At 45.1% G+C, this 20899-nt stretch overlaps 2 protein-coding genes across 7 annotated transcripts in view; one reads left to right on the forward strand and one right to left on the reverse strand.

Annotated features, from left to right (window-relative positions):
* The window catches only part of LOC138634242 (diacylglycerol kinase beta), a 178951-nt gene that overhangs the window by 103173 nt on the left and 54879 nt on the right, over positions 1 to 20899 (forward strand). For 4 of the 6 annotated variants that reach the window (XM_069721012.1, XM_069721011.1, XM_069721010.1 and 1 more), the window contains 3 exons: positions 13194 to 13314; positions 15377 to 15437; positions 16739 to 20424. In XM_069721012.1, the coding sequence (XP_069577113.1) occupies positions 13194 to 13314; positions 15377 to 15437; positions 16739 to 16837 (281 nt within the window). In that variant the 3' untranslated portion in view covers positions 16838 to 20424. Of the gene's footprint in view, positions 1 to 13193; positions 13315 to 15376; positions 15438 to 16738; positions 20425 to 20899 lie in introns of those variants that run through there. The other 2 variants (XR_011311961.1, XR_011311962.1) reach the window with 2 other exon arrangements.
* LOC138634257 (mucin-21-like) lies at positions 123 to 4716 on the reverse strand. Its single transcript, XM_069721031.1, has 2 exons — positions 4660 to 4716; positions 123 to 2714 (listed from the first exon to the last, which is right to left on the reverse strand). The coding sequence occupies exons 1-2, from the start codon at positions 4714 to 4716 to the stop codon at positions 123 to 125; spliced, it is 2649 nt and encodes an 882-aa protein (XP_069577132.1).

Below are 20899 nucleotides of genomic sequence, written 5' to 3' on the forward strand. Positions count from 1 at the left end.
ATGAAATGTAATGTAAAGTGACAGTGACTCAGTTGAAGCAAACCTATTCCCATACAAGCCTTTATCATCCTCTTCCATCTTCAGCATGAATGGCAGCACTCAAATGCCACACATGCAGCTTCCTACACAGCTACACTGTCGGTGGTGTCGGTGGCCCCGGTGTTGTCGGTGGCGTCGGTGGTCCCGGTGGTGTCGGTGGCCCCGGTGTTGTCGGTGGCGTCGGTGGTCCCGGTGTTGTCGGTGGCCCCGGTGGTCCTGGTGTTGTCGGTGGCCCTGGTGTTGTCAGTGGCCCCGGTGGTCCCGGTGTTATTGGTGGCCCCGTTGTTGTCGGTGGCCCCGGTGTTGTTGGTGGCCCCGGTGTTGTCGGTGGCCCCGATGGTCCCGGTGTTGTCGGTGGCCCCGGTAGTCCCGGTGCTATCGGTGGCCCCAGTGTTGTTGGTGGTGTCGGTGGCCCCGGTGTTGTCGGTGGTGTCAGTGGCCCCGGTGTAGTCAGTGGTGTCGGTGGTCCCGGTGTTGTCGGTGGCCCCGGTGTAGTCGGTGGCCCCGGTGTTGTCGGTGGCGTCGGTGGTCCCGGTGTTGTCGGTGGCGTCGGTGGCCCCGGTGTTGTCGTTGGCGTCGGTGGCCCCGGTGGTCCCGGTGTTGTTGGTGGCGTCGGTGGTCCCAGTGTTGTTGGTGGCATCGGTGGTCCCAGTGTTGTTGGTGGCATTGGTGGCCCCGGTGGTCCCGGTGTTGTCAGTGGCGTCAGTGGTCCCGGTGTTGTCGGTGGCCCCGGTGTTGTCGGTGGCGTCGGTGGTCCCGGTGTCGTTGGTGGCCCCGGTGTTGTCAGTGGCCCCGGTGTTGTCGGTGGTCCTGGTGGCCCTGGTGTTGTCGGTGGTCCCGGTGTTGTCGGTGGCCCCGGTGGTCCCGGTGTTGTCGGTTGTCCAGGTGTTGTCGGTGGCCCCGGTGTTGTTGGTGGTGTGGGTGGTGTGGGTGGCCCCGGTGTTGTTGGTGGTGTCGGTGGCCCCGGTGTTGTCGGTGGCCCCGGTGTAGTCGGTGGCGTCGGTGGCCCCGGTGTTGTCGGTGGCCCCGGTGTTGTCGGTGGCGTCGGTGGTCCCGGTGTTGTCGGTGGCGTCGGTGGTCCCGGTGTTGTCAGTGGCCCCGGTGGTCCCGGTGTTATTGGTGGCCCCGGTGTTGTCGGTGGCCCCGGTGTTGTCGGTGGACCCGGTGTTGTCGGTGTTGTCGGTGGCCCCGGTGGTCCCAGTGCTGTCGGTGGCCCCGGTGTTGTCGGTGGCCCCGGTGTTGTCGGTGGTGTCGATGGCCCCGGTGTTGTCGGTGGTGTCGATGGCCCCGGTGTTGTCGGTGGTGTCGGTGGCCCCGGTGTTGTCGGTGGTGTCGGTGGCCCCGGTGTTGTCGGTGGTGTCGGTGGCCCCGGTGTTGTCGGTGGTGTCGGTGGCCCCGGTGTTGTTGGTGGTGTCGGTGGCCCCGGTGTAGTCAGTGGTGTCGGTGACCCCGGTGTTGTCGGTGGCATCGGTGGTCCCGGTGTTGTCGGTGGCCCCGGTGTTGTCAGTGGCCCCGGTGTTGTCGGTGGCGTCGGTGGTCCCGGTGTTGTCGGTGGCGTCGGTGGTCCCGGTGTTGTCGGTGGCCCCGGTGGTCCCAGTGTTGTCGGTGGCCCCGGTGTAGTCGGTGGCGTCAGTGGTGCCGGTGTTGTCGGTGGCATCGGTGGCCCCGGTGTTGTCGGTGGCCCCGGTGGTCCCGATGTTGTCGGTGGCGTCAGTAGCCCCGGTGTTGTCGATGGCGTCGGTGGCCCCGGTGTTGTCGGTGGCGTTGGTGGTCCCGATGTTGTCGGTGGCGTTGGTGGTCCCGGTGTTGTCGGTGGCGTCAGTGGTCCCGGTGGCGTTGGTGGTCCCGGTGTTGTCGGTGGTGTCGGTGGCCCCGGTGTAGTCAGTGGTGTCGGTGACCCCGGTGTTGTCGGTGGCATCGGTGGTCCCGGTGTTGTCGGTGGCCCCGGTGTTGTCAGTGACCCCGGTGTTGTCGGTGGCGTCGGTGGTCCCGGTGTTGTCGGTGGCGTTGGTGGTCCCAGTGTTGTCGGTGGCCCCGGTGTTGTCGGTGGTGTCGGTGGCCCCGGTGTTGTCGGTGGCGTTGGTGGTCCCGGTGTTGTCGGTGGCCCCGGTGGTCCCAGTGTTGTCGGTGGCCCCGGTGTAGTCGGTGGCGTCAGTGGTCCCGGTGTTGTCGGTGGCATCGGTGGCCCCGGTGTTGTCGGTGGCCCCGGTGGTCCCGATGTTGTCGGTGGCGTCAGTAGCCCCGGTGTTGTCGATGGCGTCGGTGGCCCCGGTGTTGTCGGTGGCGTTGGTGGTCCCGATGTTGTCGGTGGCGTTGGTGGTCCCGGTGTTGTCGGTGGCGTCAGTGGTCCCGATGGTCCCGGTGGCGTTGGTGGTCCCGGTGTTGTCGGTGGCCCCGGTGGTCCCTGTGTTGTCGGTGGCGTCAGTGGTCCCGGTGTTGTCGGTGGCATCAGTGGCCCCGGTGTTGTCGGTGGCCCCAGTGTTGTCGGTGGGGTCAGTGGTCCCGGTGTTGTCGGTGGCATCAGTGGCCCCGGTGTTGTCGGTGGCCCCAGTGTTGTCGGTGGCGTCAGTGGTCCCGGTGTTGTCGGTGGCGTCGGTGTTGTCGGTGGCCCCGGTGGCCCCGGTGGTCCCGGTGGTCAATGTTCCCAGGAACCATGTGTAAAACCTAGGAGGACACTGGTTTTAAACAGATAATAAAGTCTGTTTATTTAAGGTCAAGCCCTTTTTATGGTTTAATGATTTTGTCAAAGTTATATCTGTTTTTATCTCATCCCACTTGACTCGTGTGGGGTTCTTTATTTTGGTGTTGGCCAGGTCTCCCTCTCACACTGATGCTGCACTTTGTCTTTGAACAGGAACACAACATTGAGAGCACATCTTACCTCTACTGGCTCCCTGTACATTTCAGGATTGACTTAGTTAGGATTGGATTTGATTAAATGAGCTGGCTTAAAACCTATCTCTGATCTAACGTCCTGTCAAGGTCACTTGATTGGCCGAAAATCAAGGTTGAAGCATGGAAGTGATCGTAGCCTTAAAACTCTGGAACAAGAGGTTAAACTGGCCGCTTTAAAAACTCCCTGTTTTAAAATGTAAAACACCTGGTTCTTATTTTACTTTTAACTCAGTGCAAGAATGGATTTTCTTCACAGTTTAATTGTTATGGTCTCATCGATTTTATTGTCTATTAACAGGCAGTACAGTTGTAGAGTGGAAGGTTGTGGGTTTGAAACTGCTGGTTGGTTCGAGGCCTTCCTGTTTGCATGTTCTTCCTGTGGCTGCCTGGCTGACGAGCTGGGGGAGGAGCCAGCGGTGGATCTGACTTATCTGAATGGAAACCTGACAATACTACGTTCTTCCCACCGATAGCTGTAACCTGACTGCACCTCAGACCTGTCAATCAAACAGACACGCCCCCAAAAACAGGTCTTCTTGAATCTTCTTTTCTAATGAATGAGGGATTATTTTCAGATGGACCTCCAGAAAACTAAGAAGAAGGAGTGACTTTAGCTAACAACACCGAGATAACTGATGGACACATTTTATTCACTTTGGATTTGATGAGACAAGTTGAATGGGAGTCTATGGAGCCGGAGGCTTTTTGGAGCCGACCTCTAGTGGCACTCGCTGGTATTGCAGCTGAAGACACTTCTGCATTGGCCTCATTTTTCAGAGCTGTCCACTTTTATACACACTCATGGTGTTCAGGATGAAGTGTAAATAATGGACGTATGAATCGTCTTTTAACTGGTCTTTGTGGTTTTATCAGGTTGTTCAATAGATTCTGTTCTTTGGATTGTACAGCACTTTGGTACCAGGTTATTGTTTTTATAAAAATGTTGCTTTCTCAATAAATTTGACTCTAGAATTTGAACATAACTTGGTTGACACTGGCAGTGCGTTAGTGTTTTAAAAACCTGCTATTTCAGACATGCTCTGTCCCTCCTTCGTGACTCGTTTGTTTTCTTTCCCTGTTTGTCCCCCCCCACCCCTTCCCACACACACACACACACACACACACTGCTCCTCATCGACCAATTATACCCCCCTGCTCTCTCCCGCCCCTCCCCTTGCCTTCGCTCGCTCCTCCTTCCAGCCCCCTGCCTCTACAGCAGTAAAGCTATGACACACCACAAAGGAGGCTATTTCAGGCCAATCACATCCACATATTGTTTTCTTCTCACAACAGAAACAGCAGACAAGGATGACTTTGGTTCGCCCGTACCAACGTGTGTGGCTGGAAATAGTTTGTGTGTGAAGCTGCTGAGTTGTTGGGTGGATGTGGAGAGCAGTCGGCCTTCCAGTGATCCATTTACTCAGTTAATGAATGACAGCTCCGAATCGCTTTCACTCAGTTGGGAATGGAAAAGATGACACGATGCATTTCTTAAAACTTTTTCAAAACCCAAATGCTGATATACAATGTTGTTTTTTTTCCCAGTGATTCTCTTTTTTCCCCATCGAGAAAAATTCTCATGACAGTTTGTTTCTGGATGACAGAAATGTAGCAGTGAAGCCTCGTCCAGGCGAGGGTTCGGCAGCATGGTGTGTGCGGTATTTTTGTACTGGATCGTAGTAACATAGTGTTCTTTGTCCAACGGCCAAGTGCTCTCCCCTGTACCTTCACCTCCGCTGGGGCTGGCGAGGTGAGCTGCAGCTCCTTTTGACCATCTGCCATGACTCGGACCACCCTGAGACAATAACAGGCCGGAGGGTGAGGGAGGAGGGCAGGATGGTGGGGGAGGGGAGGCGGGGCAAGTGGGCAGAGGAAGGATACACAAATATATCTGTTCATAATTATAACCCAACACCTCAAGCTGATGCACACTGACGAGCAGCAGCTACTTCAAAAGTGGAATTATAATTGACCTCTAAGTTTCTAATTGAAGGCTTGTTTTAAAAAGCTCATGGTGAATGGAGAAGGGTCAGTGTCTTAATGTCACACATCTCTTATGAAGTCCAAAAAAACACTGAAGAAAACTAAACAACTGAATTGTCTTTGTGTCCTAATTGTGAACATTTTGAATGATGTTTGTTAAAAATTACAGTGTCCAGAAATCTTATGAAATTGATGTATTTGCCGAATATAATGTCTTTTATTGGGGTCAATGAGAATATGACAACAAACTGGTTCTCTCTCCATTCAAAGACTATCTGATGTCGGAAATATTTATTAATCTGGTCCTCCAACATGCAAACATTTCCTCTTCCAACTGAATTTGTCCTTTTTAAGAAATTAAGCTATACAGGCTATTTTATGAAATTGCTGGGAAAACATCAGTTGGTACTAATGGTGGGTTCAATGGACAGGAAACAATGGATCATTTTTATATAAAATAAGTGTCCTTGAAATCACTTTGATCTGAAAAAGTGTTGGGCAGCCTCTTCATTTATTTGATATACTCAGCAACCTTGTAAAAGTGCTGCTGGGTTGTCTTGCAGCTTGCTTCTGTGCTCAGTGGGAACCAGTCAGAATATTTTCATAATATCCTCACTTATCTGTCATTTTATGGGATTTGCTGACATAACAAAAATGCAAAATATAGCCAGGCTTGTCCTTTGTTTTTCTAAAATTCATACTAATATATTTCTATTGTAGTTTAAATGTATATTTTACATTTATTCAATAAATCCTGTTTATCATTATGTTATTGTTAGAAGAAAACGTTTGATCAGATTCTTCAAGTCTCCATGTGAAATGTGTTGTTCTGTAAAATAATGAATACATTTCAGTTTGTCTGCACAGCAGAGTGCAGCACAGCAGTAATGGTTCTCGCTGCCCGCTGCTTGGCAAAGCGATGCCATCCCATCCCAGAATGCACTGGGCTTGTGTTATGTAAGAGGCTGTTCTGTTCTATTCTTAGCTCTACCTCACTGAGAAAGTAGCAGTGCTGGTTGCCTGAGAGTCAAAAGCACAGAGATCTGATGAGGTGGGAACCAGCACAGTAGGCTATTCTGCCATCAGGCTCTCAGTGGGACACGGGCAGGACGGCATGCCCATGTTTGGTGTGTGGATAAAGTAGAGGTGTATGGTGGGAGTGCGAGGGAAGGGATTTATGTTTAGTAGTACAGCAGGAAAGGGATGTATAAATAGTGCTGTTTTACAATCCGAAAATAGGACATGTCACACACAATTTCACCCTCTTCTTCTCTTCTAACCTACACAAGAACACCAGTTTCAAGCTTTTATCGACTCACACAGAAATGACAGACCGTGTCCTTCGTTACATCCAGCTCTCCTTTTAGTTGCAGTTTTCTGTGTGTGCACTGTGTCACTAACCCTTCTCCATCCCGTCGTCTCCAACAGTTTTACTCTTCATCTTTTCTTAATGGATGCCCAATCCTATTAGGACTACTTCCTAGGAAGCTCTGCAGAGACAGAGATGTGTGTTTGTGCAGCAGCATGCAGCCGCAGGACACTATATGATAATACACATGTGATCAGAGCCGGAGCTGCCGTTTAAGACACTGACATTGCATCATGATTACTTTTTCTGGGAAGCTGGGTTTTCAAGAATCCGGTGGGAGTAAGAAAATGTTACACATGGTGGACATTTGATAGATGTTATCCAGTAAACAAATGTATTAGTTATTTTGGATCTAAGTAAATAAATCGTTCTCCAGTTTTGTCAGTATGGAAAAAGCTGTGAAACAGTACAATTGACTAAAAATAACAAATAGCTAGGTTTAATGTGAAAAGAGTTGATCTGAATTACAATTTCAGCGAATTACCAACCAACTCTTCAGTTCTCTATGGGGAATTTTAGCATCTTTCAGCTCATTGTTTTTGGTTTTACAGCTCCAATGTTTTCTAGTTTGATTCATTCTCACGGCTCTCATTAGCACAGCTGCTAAATCTGCTGTAGCTGAAAAAGACAGACAGGCAAAGTAAATGAACATGAAGTGGCTAAAGTGCCCATTATTTTCCATAAGACTGGCTGAAGAGTTGTGGATTTTAGATTTAAATTCATCAGGTGGACATAAAACATAACTTCAAAAGACTTATATTGTTGAACTGAGTCAGATGGCTGCATGAATGGTTACTGCTACTTTCTAAGTTGTTATTATGACGGTGCTGTTTCTCAGCTTGGTCTTTTGCCTTCAAGTGGACGAAAAGAATTATGAATTTCCCCGCTCCAAATGAAGTAACGTCCCTTTTTCTGAACTTGTGGTGACTCTGAAGCCCCTAGAAGGTCTCGGTGCAGTTTCCTTTCTGGGCTATATTTTCATGAACTCAGAGTCCAATACTTTCACAATACAACCAGGTATAATACTCTGTCAGTTAAGGAAAACACTCACGGAAAGGAGAGATGATGTGACACTTTACGTGATGCATATATTGATCATTTCAAAAGGCAAATGTCCACCTGTCTTCAGCTACCCTGCCGGCGGTGACGGCTGAAGCTAGATGCAGAGCATGATTATTGATTGGACTTCAGCTACATTTGTGGTTGAATTTATGGTCTGGATGAATCCTACTAATTGAGCTATTATGAACGCACCGCTGTAGTGCTCTGGACTGATCTTTCTCACAAGGACGAAATGTAAATTTAGGAGAACAGAACAATGTTTAAGTAACACAGTTTCGTAACAAACAATTCCTTCCAAACATATTCATACTGCAAGTCTTTGTGTTCCTTCTCCTTTTCTCCAATTATCATTTGAAAAGCATTGGAGGACTATGGAGGCAAAGGACCGCACTATCTATGAGAAACGAGGCCCCAGTCCTAATGCACAATGTTTCTACACCACTGCAACAGGCTTTCTTAAATTTGGACACTTTGAAAACACCTTTTACAGCACTGACATTTTTTTAATACAAAATTATAGCATTTGAGAGTTTTTATTTAACATTTAAGCAATATAACAACTTTTTGAATCACTGAAATTGTTTAAAAAAATATTGACAATGCATTTTAACAAATTGTATGTTACAGGTGTGTGCGTGCTTGCACATATTAAAGGTTTGACTTCCAATCATACTGTATATATCACATCTCTACATCAATTTCTAGTCTACCGCCCTGGAAGATATGGATTCTCCTACTGCTAACAGGCTGTATGTGAAAGATCAACGGTGTGGCAAAAACCAGCAATAAACACAAAACAGGCAAGAAATAGAAACATTTAAAGCATACAAAAGGAAAAATAAAAAAGCACAATAAGGAAAAACTACCAAATCAGAAAGTCCAAAATATCAGGGAGTGAAAAGACTTCTGAAATGCTCCTGGAGGGGTATGAAACAAACAGCTCATCACACAACCATCTACAGTCTTCATATTCATATTATTACTTGCAAGCAATGACAAGTCCTATATCTTTAACTCACACATACAGTACTAGTGCATGTGCCACTCTTCATTCCTACAGGGACTGACAAAATAAAAGCACAGCCTCTGAGAGATTTTGAAATGTTTGTTCCTTACTCTGCTTTGACATTTTCTTTTAAATTGTCATCTGAAATATTAAAGTACTTGCGTACCATGCTGCGAACAGATCGGGTCCAGTCTACATCCAGGTCATGGTCCAACCTTACATCCCAGCCCATTCACTCCGCTCTGCTTCTACCAATCAGCTTGTTGCTCCTCACTGAGCTAAACACTCTACAAAATCACAACTGTTTGCTGTCCTGGCTCCTAAATGGTGGAATGAGCTCCCCAACGACATCAGGACATCAGAAACTCTGAACATCTTCCACCGCAAACTAAAAACACACCTCTTCCTCCTTCACCTTGAACAGTAGAACTTTAGTATCTTAACATGGAACTTACTGATAGAACTTTGTAGTTTGGCTTTCTGGAAGAAATTGTATTTTCTTGATTCTTGTTGTTCTGGTTTTGTACCCTCATGGTTGAAATGAACTTATTGTAAGTCGCTTTGGATAAAAGAGTCAGATAAATGAAATGTAATGTAAAGTGACATTGACTCAGTTGAAGCAAACCTATTCCCATACAAGCCTTTATCATCCTCTTCCATCTTCAGCATGAATGGCAGCACTCAAATGCCACACATGCAGCTTCCTACACAAAACATGCATGACGTACTGAGCACAAGAGAAAACTTGTCACACTTAGCAGGTGTTCTGATTTGACTAAAGACAGAATAATCAATGAAAAGAGAGAACCTAATTAAAAGTTAAGAAATAAAACATCATTAAAACTGCAAGCAGTGATGTATGGGCCCTTGCACTCCGGCGCGCCGTCTCCCCAAAGCCGCCTCCCCGAAGCCGTCCCCCCGAAGCCGTCCCCCTGAAGCCGTCCCCCTGAAGCCGTCTCCCCGAAGCCGTCTCCCCGACGTGCAGCGTGCGAGGGACTGCGTATATCCTCTTGAAGTTGCTATTTTTGTCTCGTTTCCTGTCTCCAGCAGGGAGCGCTGGCAAGCCGTTTGGCAAAACACATTTCAGATGCATCATCTCACCACGCAGGATGTATGTTACACGTTTCGTGAGGATCCTTTGACCTTAAACATCAACTTCCTGTGTCACGGCGAGACATCAAACTTTGTCGCATCGTCACGGCGACGCCCATTGACAAAGTCGAATGAAAGTTTCAATATATCATCAACTACATGTTTAGGTTGTTGTGACCTGACTTTAGGTTCATGGGATCAACCAGCTCGACGTAGAATGTGAAAGTATGAAAAGTGTCATTTCCAGTGGCCAACAGGGGGCGCTATGACTATGAGCGAATATTACCCCACAGGGGTGTTCAGGGCGGGGCTGTTATCACACCTGTGTTGTTTGCTCGGTGCTCGGGCCCTAATGATACGACTCGGCCAAAACCTTCTGCGAGAGCAGGTCCGAGCCCAGATGCCAGAACCTTGACACAAAGAGTGCTAACTCATCCGGTGGTTTCTAATGTGGTGACACAGGAATTTGATGTTTAAGGTCAACAGATGCTTGAAACCTCACGAAACGTGTGACATACATCCGGTGTGGTGAGATGATACATCTGATGTGTGTTTTGCGAGTGGGCGTGGCCCCCTGCTGGAGACAGGAAACGAGACAAAAAATAGCAACTTTCAGCGGGGATACGCTCTTTTATCGGTTTTGGACGGCGACGAGCAAAGATAGTCGTGATGCTCAGGGGTGTCATCCTCCTTGTCGGTCTAGGTTTGTACATCGATAGGAGGGTTTGCAGTATTAACTGTCCTCATGCACCTCGAGACTCCTCTTGCATGACCCCAAATTTTTTGGTGTCTTTCTGTGCAAGTTTCAGTGCTCGTAACTTCCTCTGAAGCTTTCTATCACCACAGATCACTCACCCTGCACGGGACTCTTCTGCCTGGGTGGACGTGGTTCTACCATGTCTCGGCTCAGTCTTGGCTTGTTTTCTGGCTCTTCATCCCTCAGCTGCTTGAACTATTGATACAGTACATGTTATTTCTGTCCTTTGGGCAACACCAACAGACCGCCCAACCGATTGTCTGGTGCCACAGCTTTTCTCCAGTCAGCCACATACAGTATGCAAGCTGTTCCTTTTTTAACAGACTCAGGAAGTTAACTTCATATTAACTTTACTCCGGGTGGATATCTGATGGCATGTGTCTCCAACATCACGCAGAGACAGTCTTTAAACGCACTCCCCAAATCTTCATGCATTCTTTAACTCCACTATTTCAATAACAACTGTCATTTGATTGCCATCGTGGTTTTCGAGGACACAGAATTCCTCTACAGTGTTTTAAGTAGTGTGTCAAAGGTCTCTTCTGATTTTTGTATTTAAGACTGTAAAAATGGAACCATCTTCTCTTCTCTTGAACCAGTTGGCTCACACTCTCAGGAGTGCTCACCAGTCCTACTGTCCCCCTGTGAAAATAACCTTTGTTTCCAGTAAACTTGACAAGGCCCATTGATTTAGATTCCATAGTTAGTTTGGGATAATTGGAGGTACAGTATCATTGTTGTTGTCTTTCAGCATCTTCCTTTATCCTTGCCTGTATGAAGTCGGCCTTTCTGGAAACCAAGTTGGGGATATAGAGTTTCAGCCCCTTTTGATTATTCTGAATGTTCTTGTGATCATCTGTTTGAATCCATCGTTTCCAACAACTGTGCACCTTCTGTGACATCTTGCAGGGAGTAAAGTATGGAGTCATGTGCCTCCAGGTTCCAATATATTTGAGAAAAAAGCTGGCCTTGACGGTCCTATTTTACATCCTGAAATTCCTCCACATGTGAAAATTCATGACTCCAACTTGTCCTTGGCAGAAATTTCACTCAACTCAGGCTCTATTTTTGTATCTAGCACCAAAACACATTTTCCAATTACAAGATTTAACAGAACAAGGAAAGTTTCTTGGTTGTTTGTATATAATATATATAGATATATACTGTACTGTATATACTGTCTATACTGTGCATTTTATATTTATATTTTATATTTTTACTGCTATTTTATTGCTTTTCTATTGTTCTATTATTATCTTATTGCTTCTGTATGCTGCTGTAGCGAAAAAATGTCCCCTTGGGGATTAATAAAGTAACTACCTAACCTAACCTAATGACAAGATTGAGAAATAAAGATACTGATAAAATGGAATAAACCAATACAAAGTAAAATGGGTTGGCAAAAAAATAACATGTCATAAGTCATAATAAAAAGTCATCCAGCTTGATTCTCATTACCATGTGATTTGTTTCCCACTACAGTTAATTTGTGTAGATGAGTTGACACCAACACAGATTTCACTGTTGCACCTCACAAATTATCACACCGGCTGTGAAGACCAAACATTTCTCAGGTTTCTGAAATTTCTGAAATGTGTTCATTACTACTCATATATCCTAATGTGATATTAATATAACCTAATGTGAATACAGCGATACACTCACTGCAATGTGACTTGGTTGATTGCTCATTTGATTTCAGTGGGACTTTTTGATTTCTGTAGCAATTTAACACTTAGCAGCATTATCCGTTTTTATCATTTCTTTTTTTCTTTTTCTACTTTCTCTTTTCTGTCATAAACTTCTTTGGCGGACTTCAATGTTTTGTTTTGTGGGAGGGGCTTGAAGAAGCACAAGTGACATACTCGATGTGGGTGGTCTATACCATATAGCTCTGCCTCCCCACAGGCTGCAGCATTTACCTAATCGATTGATGAGGGAAATAGTCTCCCCACTCAAATGCTGATGTCTAATGTGTCACCATGGTAACCAAATCTCATTCTGATGGGGAATGGTAAATGGTCTGTCCTTGTATAGCGCTTTATCACCTTTCGGTCTCAAAGTGCTTTAACATGTTTTTCCATTCACACACTCATGAGACAGATCACCATGCAAGGTGCTGCCATCAGGAGAACATTCACACACTGATGGTACAACATCGGGAGCAACTTAGGATTCAGTGTCTTGCTCAAGGACACTTGGGACAGGAGGAGCTGGGGATTGAACCACCAACCTTCCGATTAGTGTTCAAACCACTCTACCGTCTGAGCCACAGCCTCCCTAGGGAAAAAGAGAATTGTATCTAAAATTTTCTTTGATCCATAGAGGCCATAGTTGGTCTCATAGTTGTGTAACTGTTACTGAATTTGGAGACGTTTTTCAGGTGGCAGTTTAAAAAATATCCTTAATGGGTTCATCATCTCATAAAATGTAAACGCAAAATTTAAGTGCTGTCAAAAAGGATTCAAATTAACATGTATCATCACTTGTCTGTCTTCCAACCCCCTTATAGTTTTAGTGATTCATTTTGTGTTTTGAAAGCAGGGTTAGAGTATAGAAGACATCTCCAGGTCCAGATAATATTCACTTCAATTCATTTTATATCTAATATTCTTGGGTGGAGGGAAACCTAAAGCCACAACTCAAGACGATCGGAGTAGGTGGTCATGAACAATGCAAAGTTTATGCAAATTGAAAGGACAGATTTTGGTGAATAAACTGTTTAAAATAGACTCAGTGTTTGTAAAAGTGATATTTCTAAACTATAGAATTGACCGTGGAACAAAGCCAGTTATGTCCGATGGGGCCGAGTTAGAAGCATCACTTCTGGAGAATGATTCTCAGCAACAAGGCGCCACAACAACAGACTTTTGTCAATTTGTTTTTGGCTGAATTGGAACACATTTGTATCCTATACCAGCAGAACCTTCCCACGTCCATTGTGAATTAAAAATTGTGTATTTGTGCCTCACTCTTTCACTCTCTAACAGATTTCAGCGACCGGTTGTTGGAGGTGGTCGGCCTGGAGGGGGCGATAGAGATGGGACAGATCTACACCGGGCTGAAGAGTGCAGGACGCCGGCTGGCCCAGTGCGCCAACGTCACCATCAGGTCACAACTCTTTCTGAGCTGCTCCCTCCATCTTTTCCCCACATGCAAACCATCCTCCTCCTTCCTGTTAGCTTCTCATCTCCGTTCTCCGTCCGACCTTTCATCTGTCTCATGTCACCACCCTCCACTCCCTTTATCTTCCTTCTGCTCAACCAACTGGAAACTCTACTTTCACCACAAAATGCATCCATCTCCCGTACATGCAGGATAAAAAATGCATTCCTTTCCAGTGTTATTGTGCATTTGAAAATCCCTGCAGTATCTAAACAGTAACAGATATTAAATTATATATTTCAAGCCTGGATTGTAGCTCAGAATTCAATCATTCAGATTGTTCCCACCAACAAACACATTTGTTACACACAATTTAACAATCACTCAAATGCTATCAAACACACTCATGACCACTTTTTGTTATAACACAGCATTTTAGCCAAAGAAAGTTAGTTTTATTTATATATATGTGTATATATATATACACACACACAAACACATCCATGGTGGGATAGGATATTGAAATAGGAAGGCAGGCGTGAGAGGCAGAAACAGGTTCAACACAGACTGTGTGCAGATGTGCAGAGTTCCAACTACAGTGGAGCTGAAAAGGACACAAGCTCTAAATAATCCTCCATTTTATAGTCACAAGGTGATTTTCTGTACAATAAGGTCCCTGAAAAAAAGATTAGTTGTAAAAATGTGTTCATTTGGCTACATATCAATTAGAAAGAGGTCACAGGCTGCAGTTGCAACAATGCTGCAGCGATGGAGGTGATAACGAGCAGTCTGACAGAAAGATGCTCTCTGAACCTCAGCTCACCCCATCTTCCTCCTCCTCCTCCTCCTCCTCCTCCTCCAGCCCAAAGCAGCTGAGCAGGAGACCCGACCTCTTTCAAAGGAATCTCCCCAGTTATATGAGTCACTCCCCAAACTCTGATGCATCTCATCAATTCTATTTTTTATCAGACTGACTTGCAGGATGTAGGAAACGCTGTCGTGTTGTGAGCCGCAATGTCCACATTACTGAAAGGGATTCAGGGGAGATGAAAGACAGACAGACAGAAGATGCAGACAGACAGTCACTGAGTTCGGTTGCCTGCTTGCTTTTTGTGGTCGTAAACAGAACTTTATGCCCGGATCCTGAAGTGGGAACGGCAGGGAAAGAGAGAGAAGGTTTAACCACCCAGAACAGAGCTCCTCCAAAACCACTGTGGAATTCAAACCCTGCATGTGTATGTGCTCCGTCCTAATCCGTCATAATTGTGGGGGGGGGCAGCTACAGAATGATAAATGCTTATCCCCATTTACACCTATTGCAATTAAGCATATACAGTATATACGTGCACACTCAGTATACCAATAATATGTCGTATATGTAATGCAAGTGTGTCTCAGGATCAAGATGTACACGACAGGTTCAGCTCCATGTATGATGGTTTCCTGTGATGGTGGACGGTAGAAAGTGGATGTAGTTCAGATGTTTTTCTGCTCCAAAGAAGTGACATTTACAAGTTCTCATCCGACTCGTCCAGCAAACTGTCCGTCATATTTTCCTAACCCAGAATTAAAGCTTTCGTCACACCCATTCTCCTGTACTATGTTTCTGTAGCTGGAGAGGCATGCATGAAAGTCCTAAAATAACTTTAGAGTGTGTGTGTGTGTGTGTGTGTGTGTGTGTGTGTGTGTGTGTGTGTGTGTGTGTGTGTGTGTGTGTGTGTGTGTGTGTGTGTGTGTGTGTGTGTGTGTGTGTGTGTGTGTGTGTGTGTGTGCTCATTGGGTCTGTGAGTTTAAAGAGTGGGGGTCTGTCTGGGAACGGGTCCCATGGGAACAAAGGGTGCAGTGTTTGACCCAGCCCTGAGACTGTGTTAATGAGCCTTTGGTACCTCAGAGGTGTGTGTGATCTGACACCCCACCAAACCCCCCAACACACACACACACACACACACACACACACACACACACACACACACACACACACACACACACACACACACACACACACACACACACACACACACACACACACATACACACACCTCTTCATCCTTCCACTGTCTCCTCACAGGACGTCCCGACGGCTGCCCATGCAGATCGATGGCGAGCCCTGGATGCAGCCGCCCTGCACGGTAAGATGAACTGCAGCTTTTTAAATCAGATTGTCAACTGTAGAGACGTCAAATACTGTCTGGATCCTTCACACCGTATACGTACACATACGTGTATGTTAAGTTCTCCAGTATGCTGGATGTTGTCGCATTGTTTTCCGAGAAAAGCTGAGCCAGGCTGGGTTTTCCTGCAGTGAAGATGTTGGACCAAACACAGCTGTGTCCTGCTGGAGGGTTTTAATAACCCAGAATTATACAACCAGTAGTTTTGATCCAGAGATCTGATTAGACAAATCATCATGACATCACATCCTGTTCATCACTATAAATATCCCTCCACCTCCTCAATGGGAAAATAGAATTAGAATAGAGTTTCATATAATAAGTTATATAATGTAGTTTCTACTAGTTATAGTTCTATTAAATGACCCATTTGGTGAAGTCGGGTCTCTTTTGGTCCTTTTTGGTCGCTCCGAGCACCCGTACCGTAACACCACGGATAGTCACGCACTTACAATCCTAGCGGAGGCTAGCTGGACCGGTTTGGTTTGAACACATGACACGGTGGTAAAATGTTAATATTGCTGACGTGTTGTCCAGCTCAGTCGCTCCTGATTGGTCGGTCAGATCAGGGGCCAAACTAACAAAGGGTCGAGGGTGAAAGAAGTGTCCAGACTTTGACCCCTGATGACCTGTCAGGCCCAGCATGTGGATCCATGTTGTTGGTGTTGGGGTCTCGTGTGCCAGAGAGGAGGCAGTCAAAGGCACGAGGCCTGGCAGCGAGCTCACAATGAAGTTGGAGCTACCTGGCTGAACACAGCACCAGACAGATCCCTGTGTTAGATTGGATGTGGTTTTTGGGTCTTGTATTCGTCCCCTGGAAGCCAGCGGACCGGCACTTATCTTTTAAAGCTGATAAAGTCAGCTGCACGCCGACCACGCTGAGTGTTGCTCTGCTTTCGTCTTGTTTCTGTCTCCTTTTGGTTCATCTTTCCTCCTCTTAATTTCCCCAACCTCGACCTCCAGTTCTGTCGTACCATCAAATATCACAGCTTGGCTCTATTATTCATACAACCAGAGGAAGTCAGCTATTATCCATTCAGTCTCACAGCATTTCAACCGTTCCATCTTTTGTCTAAGTAGACCTTCAAGAGGGTGGGAGATAGAAAGCTTCCTGTTGTGTTCTGTGAGTTATTTGCAAGGTCGCCGAGTGATTCTGTAACCATCAGTTGTAAAAAGCCAGGAAGTGATGAACACATTTAATCTACTAACTCTACCTTCAAGTAGATTTGATCATTTCCTTCTCTGTCTGATTCTTTCAGGTCAGAATCACGCACAAGAACCAGGTTCCCATTTTACTCGGCCAGCCTCAGAAGACACCGTTCTTCTTCTTCAAGAGACACAACCGGAGTCATGACTAGGACACGCATACGAACACGGACACACACACACACATATGTAGTGCATATATGCAAACACGCATGCCACTGTACAGCCATCTCTATCAGACAGCTGGTACTCCACCTCCTGGCTGGAGACCAAACGTGGGAAAGATTCCTGACGTTGAGGAGGAACCTGCAGCGACTCTCCACACGGTGCCGAACTGTTCCCACGTAACCCTCATACTCTGTCTCGTCTCCAAACTTCTTCTCCAGCCGTGGAATACGCCTCTGTCACTTTCAAAAGACCAAGTCTCTTACTCCAAAAAACAGCCGCCATATACCAGCACTGCACTGCCGGGATCCCTGAGCACCCAGACGAGAGGTAAAGACAGCAGCAGCGTGTACAACCCGCTTCTGAAAAAGTCTGGACGCTGTTTAATATGTAAATCAAAACAGAATGCAATGATTTGCAAATCCCATTAACCCTTATTTAATTGCAAGTCGACCAAAGAAAACATCAAATGTTGAAATGGAGAAATGTTATTGTTTTATGAAAAATATTATGCTCATTTTGAATTTGATGTCAGCAACACGTCTCAAAAAAGTTGTGACAGGGTCAACAAACGACTGGAAAAGTTGTGTAATGATAAAAACAAAACAAACAAAAAAAAACACCTGATTGAACATCTCACAACTAATTAGGTTACCTAGCAACAGATCAGTAACATGATTGGGTATAAAAAGATCATTTCAGAGAGGTGGAGTCCACTCAGCAGTGAGACTGCAGGCCAGTCCAGACCTGTCTCCAATTTAAGAAATTTGAAACATTATTAAAATGGAAAATATGACAGAGGAGACCCTGAACTGTTGAGCAGCTAAAATGATATCTTAGGCAATAATAGGACCACGTTTCACTTCCAGAACTCCTGAATCTGGTCTCTTCAGTTCCCAAACATTTACAGTGTTGTAAAAACATGACCCCGTCCCAACCTTTTAGAGACGTATTGCTGCCATCCATTCAAAATAAGCTTATATCTTTTATAAAACAATAAAATTAATGAGTTTCAACATTTGATGTGTTGTCTTTAGTCTATCTGTTATAAAATATTGGTTTATATGTTCAGGAAATCATTGGATTCTGTTTTTATTTCAATTTTACACAGCGTCACAACTTTTTTGGTGTGATGAGCAGTACAATAAGAAAAAGAAGAGGCTTTAAGTGTTTGTGGCAATAAGTGTGTGTGTTTACAAGGCCAGTGAGTAGACAGAGTCAGATCCACCTCTTCATATTCTCTATGAATAATGAAAGTGTAGTTGCTGGTAAGAGCTCTGACTGCAGAGCGTCCCTGCAGACTGACATCGCGGTGCAGCCCAGAAGAGAGAAGGCCTCATCCATTATTGACTTCTTCTGTTTATGGGTTGGGTCGGATGGGTGGAAACATGGAGGCATTTCAGCCCTTTAGCATCGCTGTCCCACAGTCAAAAGCTCCTCTTCATAGAATTCATTCTGTATAAACTGACTAGAGTCCAAATTTAAAGTCGAGATTAGAGACTCTCTTGGTCATCTTTGCTTTCTTTAGCAACTAGTTTGTCCTCTGTGGTTGGTGCGCTCCAACACTAACATCTACGGCGTTTTCAGACCAAACAGTTCTCAGGACCTTCTTGAGAGGAACCTCCCCCCACTGAGTTTCCTCCAGAACTAAATAGGTTCGGAGGCCTTTTGCTGTTTGCATTCACGCCGCCAACAGAACCTGTGAAGTGACGCTCTGCTGCCGAGTTGAAACTTTATTCTGCTGTTTTAAGGCTTCGTTAGTAGCTGTAGTTCACCTGCTTACTGTTTACTCTGTTTTAAACCCGGCAGTTGTCTGTGCTGCCGTGTGTCACCACAGTTCCCATGGTAATGGGGAGAGTACCCAGGCAGAGGAAGGAGCTAAAAAAGTCCCACAAAACATAGTTATGGGAACGAAAAGGTTCTAAGTTCCTGCGGTGCAGACGCACACAAAAGGGGGAAACTCCTCCCATCGTTCTTACAACGGTGAAAAAGTTCCTGTGGTCTGAAAACGCCTCCAGATCGAGCCAACAGCTCCTGTGCTCATCACACCATAGAATACTTCTGGTAGGTCAAGTTGGAAATAAATCCCCTGAAGGGTACAACAGCAGCTCCCGGGGGTTTATTTACCAGAGCATTGACAGGGGAACTAAATTTGTCGCTCTATTTCAGGGAGGGTCTCTTTCTCCTTCACTGAAAGCCGACCCTTAATTATCGTGTCAAACATCCACTCACAATGTGGAGAGTGATGTCAGAGCTGGCTCCAGCTGCAGGCTGCCTGGGGGGCCGTCATACGTTAGGATTTATTCAACCACTGGTAACAGAGGAAACAGATATCTGATAAAAAAAAAAAAATTAAAAAAAAAGGGTTCTCTACACGATTGAGCTAAGTTTAGTGTTTATAAAAAAAAATTACCCATATCACTTTCCCCACAAATATATTAAAATATATCAGACAGTATGTGCAGACAGGGTATATGCATATTTCTAGAGAGTAGGTATAGCTCATGTATCATGTGTTTTTAATATATGAGTGTTGATAATGTGCAGTTTGTAGCCTCGAGGGGTTCAGATCTGCTGCAGGCAGTTTTCTACTCAGTCTAATTCACATTATAACATACTTCAATTTAGTGTTGTATCATTTTCCTTCCTCAGCTTCACCTGTGGAAGGAAAATAGAAGAATTACAAACAATCTCCTGTTTCACATGATACCTTGATCAGAGCTCTAAACACAGTCTTCATCAGTAATGCTCTAATTGAAAGCTCTACAGGAAAAAAAAGTAGTACTTAAAGACCTTGAGTGAGATTATTCTGACCCAACTGGAAGGAACAAATTTTAATGCTCAAGAAAATCACTCGAAATTTACTAAAACTGAAACTGAATCCACTCTGAAAACTCCCGAAACTCGAAACGAGTGTGAATCTGTGTGTTAAAAGTTTCTACGTGATGAGAGGTAGATGTTAGAAAACTGCTGCTGGACTGTGCTTCAGGGCCGAGGGAGATTCTGATGGTACAAACTGAGCTCCACTGTAGAACCAGCTGCTGATGCCTTTAAAGCCTGCTTCCCTTTAAAACACGCTGAGTTGTTCCTCTGACACTCGTTAACCAGACAGGAAGTCCTCTTTCACTGTATGTACGATGTGATCAGGTTCATCATGCCATTGTAATCCAACGCAGTAGTTTATGTTTCATTGTGCACCGCTGTAAAGCTCTTTGGTAGAACTGGTACAACGGGACCATTACAGACACGTGTCATAGTCCTTTATTTGGCGTGAGCGGAGAACTCCATGGTGAAAGAGTGCATGTTTACGGTAGCATTACATTTATTGGAAGAATGCTTTTTGACAGCTATGTTACCAAGTGTATATATTTGTTTATAATATTTTATCTGAAGTTGATTTACATCACCGCATGCCTGCTGAATCAGAAGGAGAGTGAGCATCAGACGTGCATCAGACTCATCATACTTCTTTTCTGCTGCAAAAATCTGATTTATTTGTGCTTTTTACTTTTTCAAATAGCATGTTTAAGAAAAACCACAATCTAGTTGCATTAAAAAAGAAAGAAAGTTAAAACATCTATTTCTGATTTATAACCCGATCAAAAGGCAGCCGACATGAACGTTCATATCTCAGTCCCTCCAGGATTTCACTGAGGCTTTTTTTCTGATTGTTTGATTTTGCGTTGAATTTTCTCCAAAATTGCGATGTAATTTGTGGAGTTTTAAGTGAGTTATTTGCAGAAACTTATGGGAATTAGAAACATTTTTGTACAAAATTTCAAAGCTTAACTGATAAAGGAAAATAAATTGAATTACGTCCTTTCATAATAATCCTGCTGCACATCACAGAAATATTTTACTTCTAATATTTTTTATTTATTTATTGAACTTTGAGAACCGTGGAGATAAAAGTTCCTAAAAGCTCCTAAAAGCTGCGTATGTTTCCAGAACAGACCGTCTGTGACTGGAATATAGAAACAAGGACTACATCAGCTGTCAAAATAAGAGCTTTAGATGCTGTTTAATTCATGTTCATTCAACACATAGAC

Source organism: Brachyistius frenatus, unplaced genomic scaffold, assembly GCF_029030835.1.
Source record: "Brachyistius frenatus isolate BFR_SWC_R1_liver_20210118 unplaced genomic scaffold, ASM2903083v1 Contig_255, whole genome shotgun sequence".
NCBI classification, from domain to species: domain Eukaryota; kingdom Metazoa; phylum Chordata; class Actinopteri; family Embiotocidae; genus Brachyistius; species Brachyistius frenatus.

Bases quoted from the DNA above. Each gene is read 5' to 3' on its own strand.
- LOC138634257 (XM_069721031.1), bottom strand. From the start codon at position 4,716: ATGGCAGATGGTCAAAAGGAGCTGCAGCTCACCTCGCCAGCCCCAGCG. The intron at 2,715-4,659 runs GTACAGGGGAGA...GTTTAAAACCAG, and splicing joins CAGCCCCAGCGGAGGTGAAG to TGTCCTCCTAGGTTTTACAC.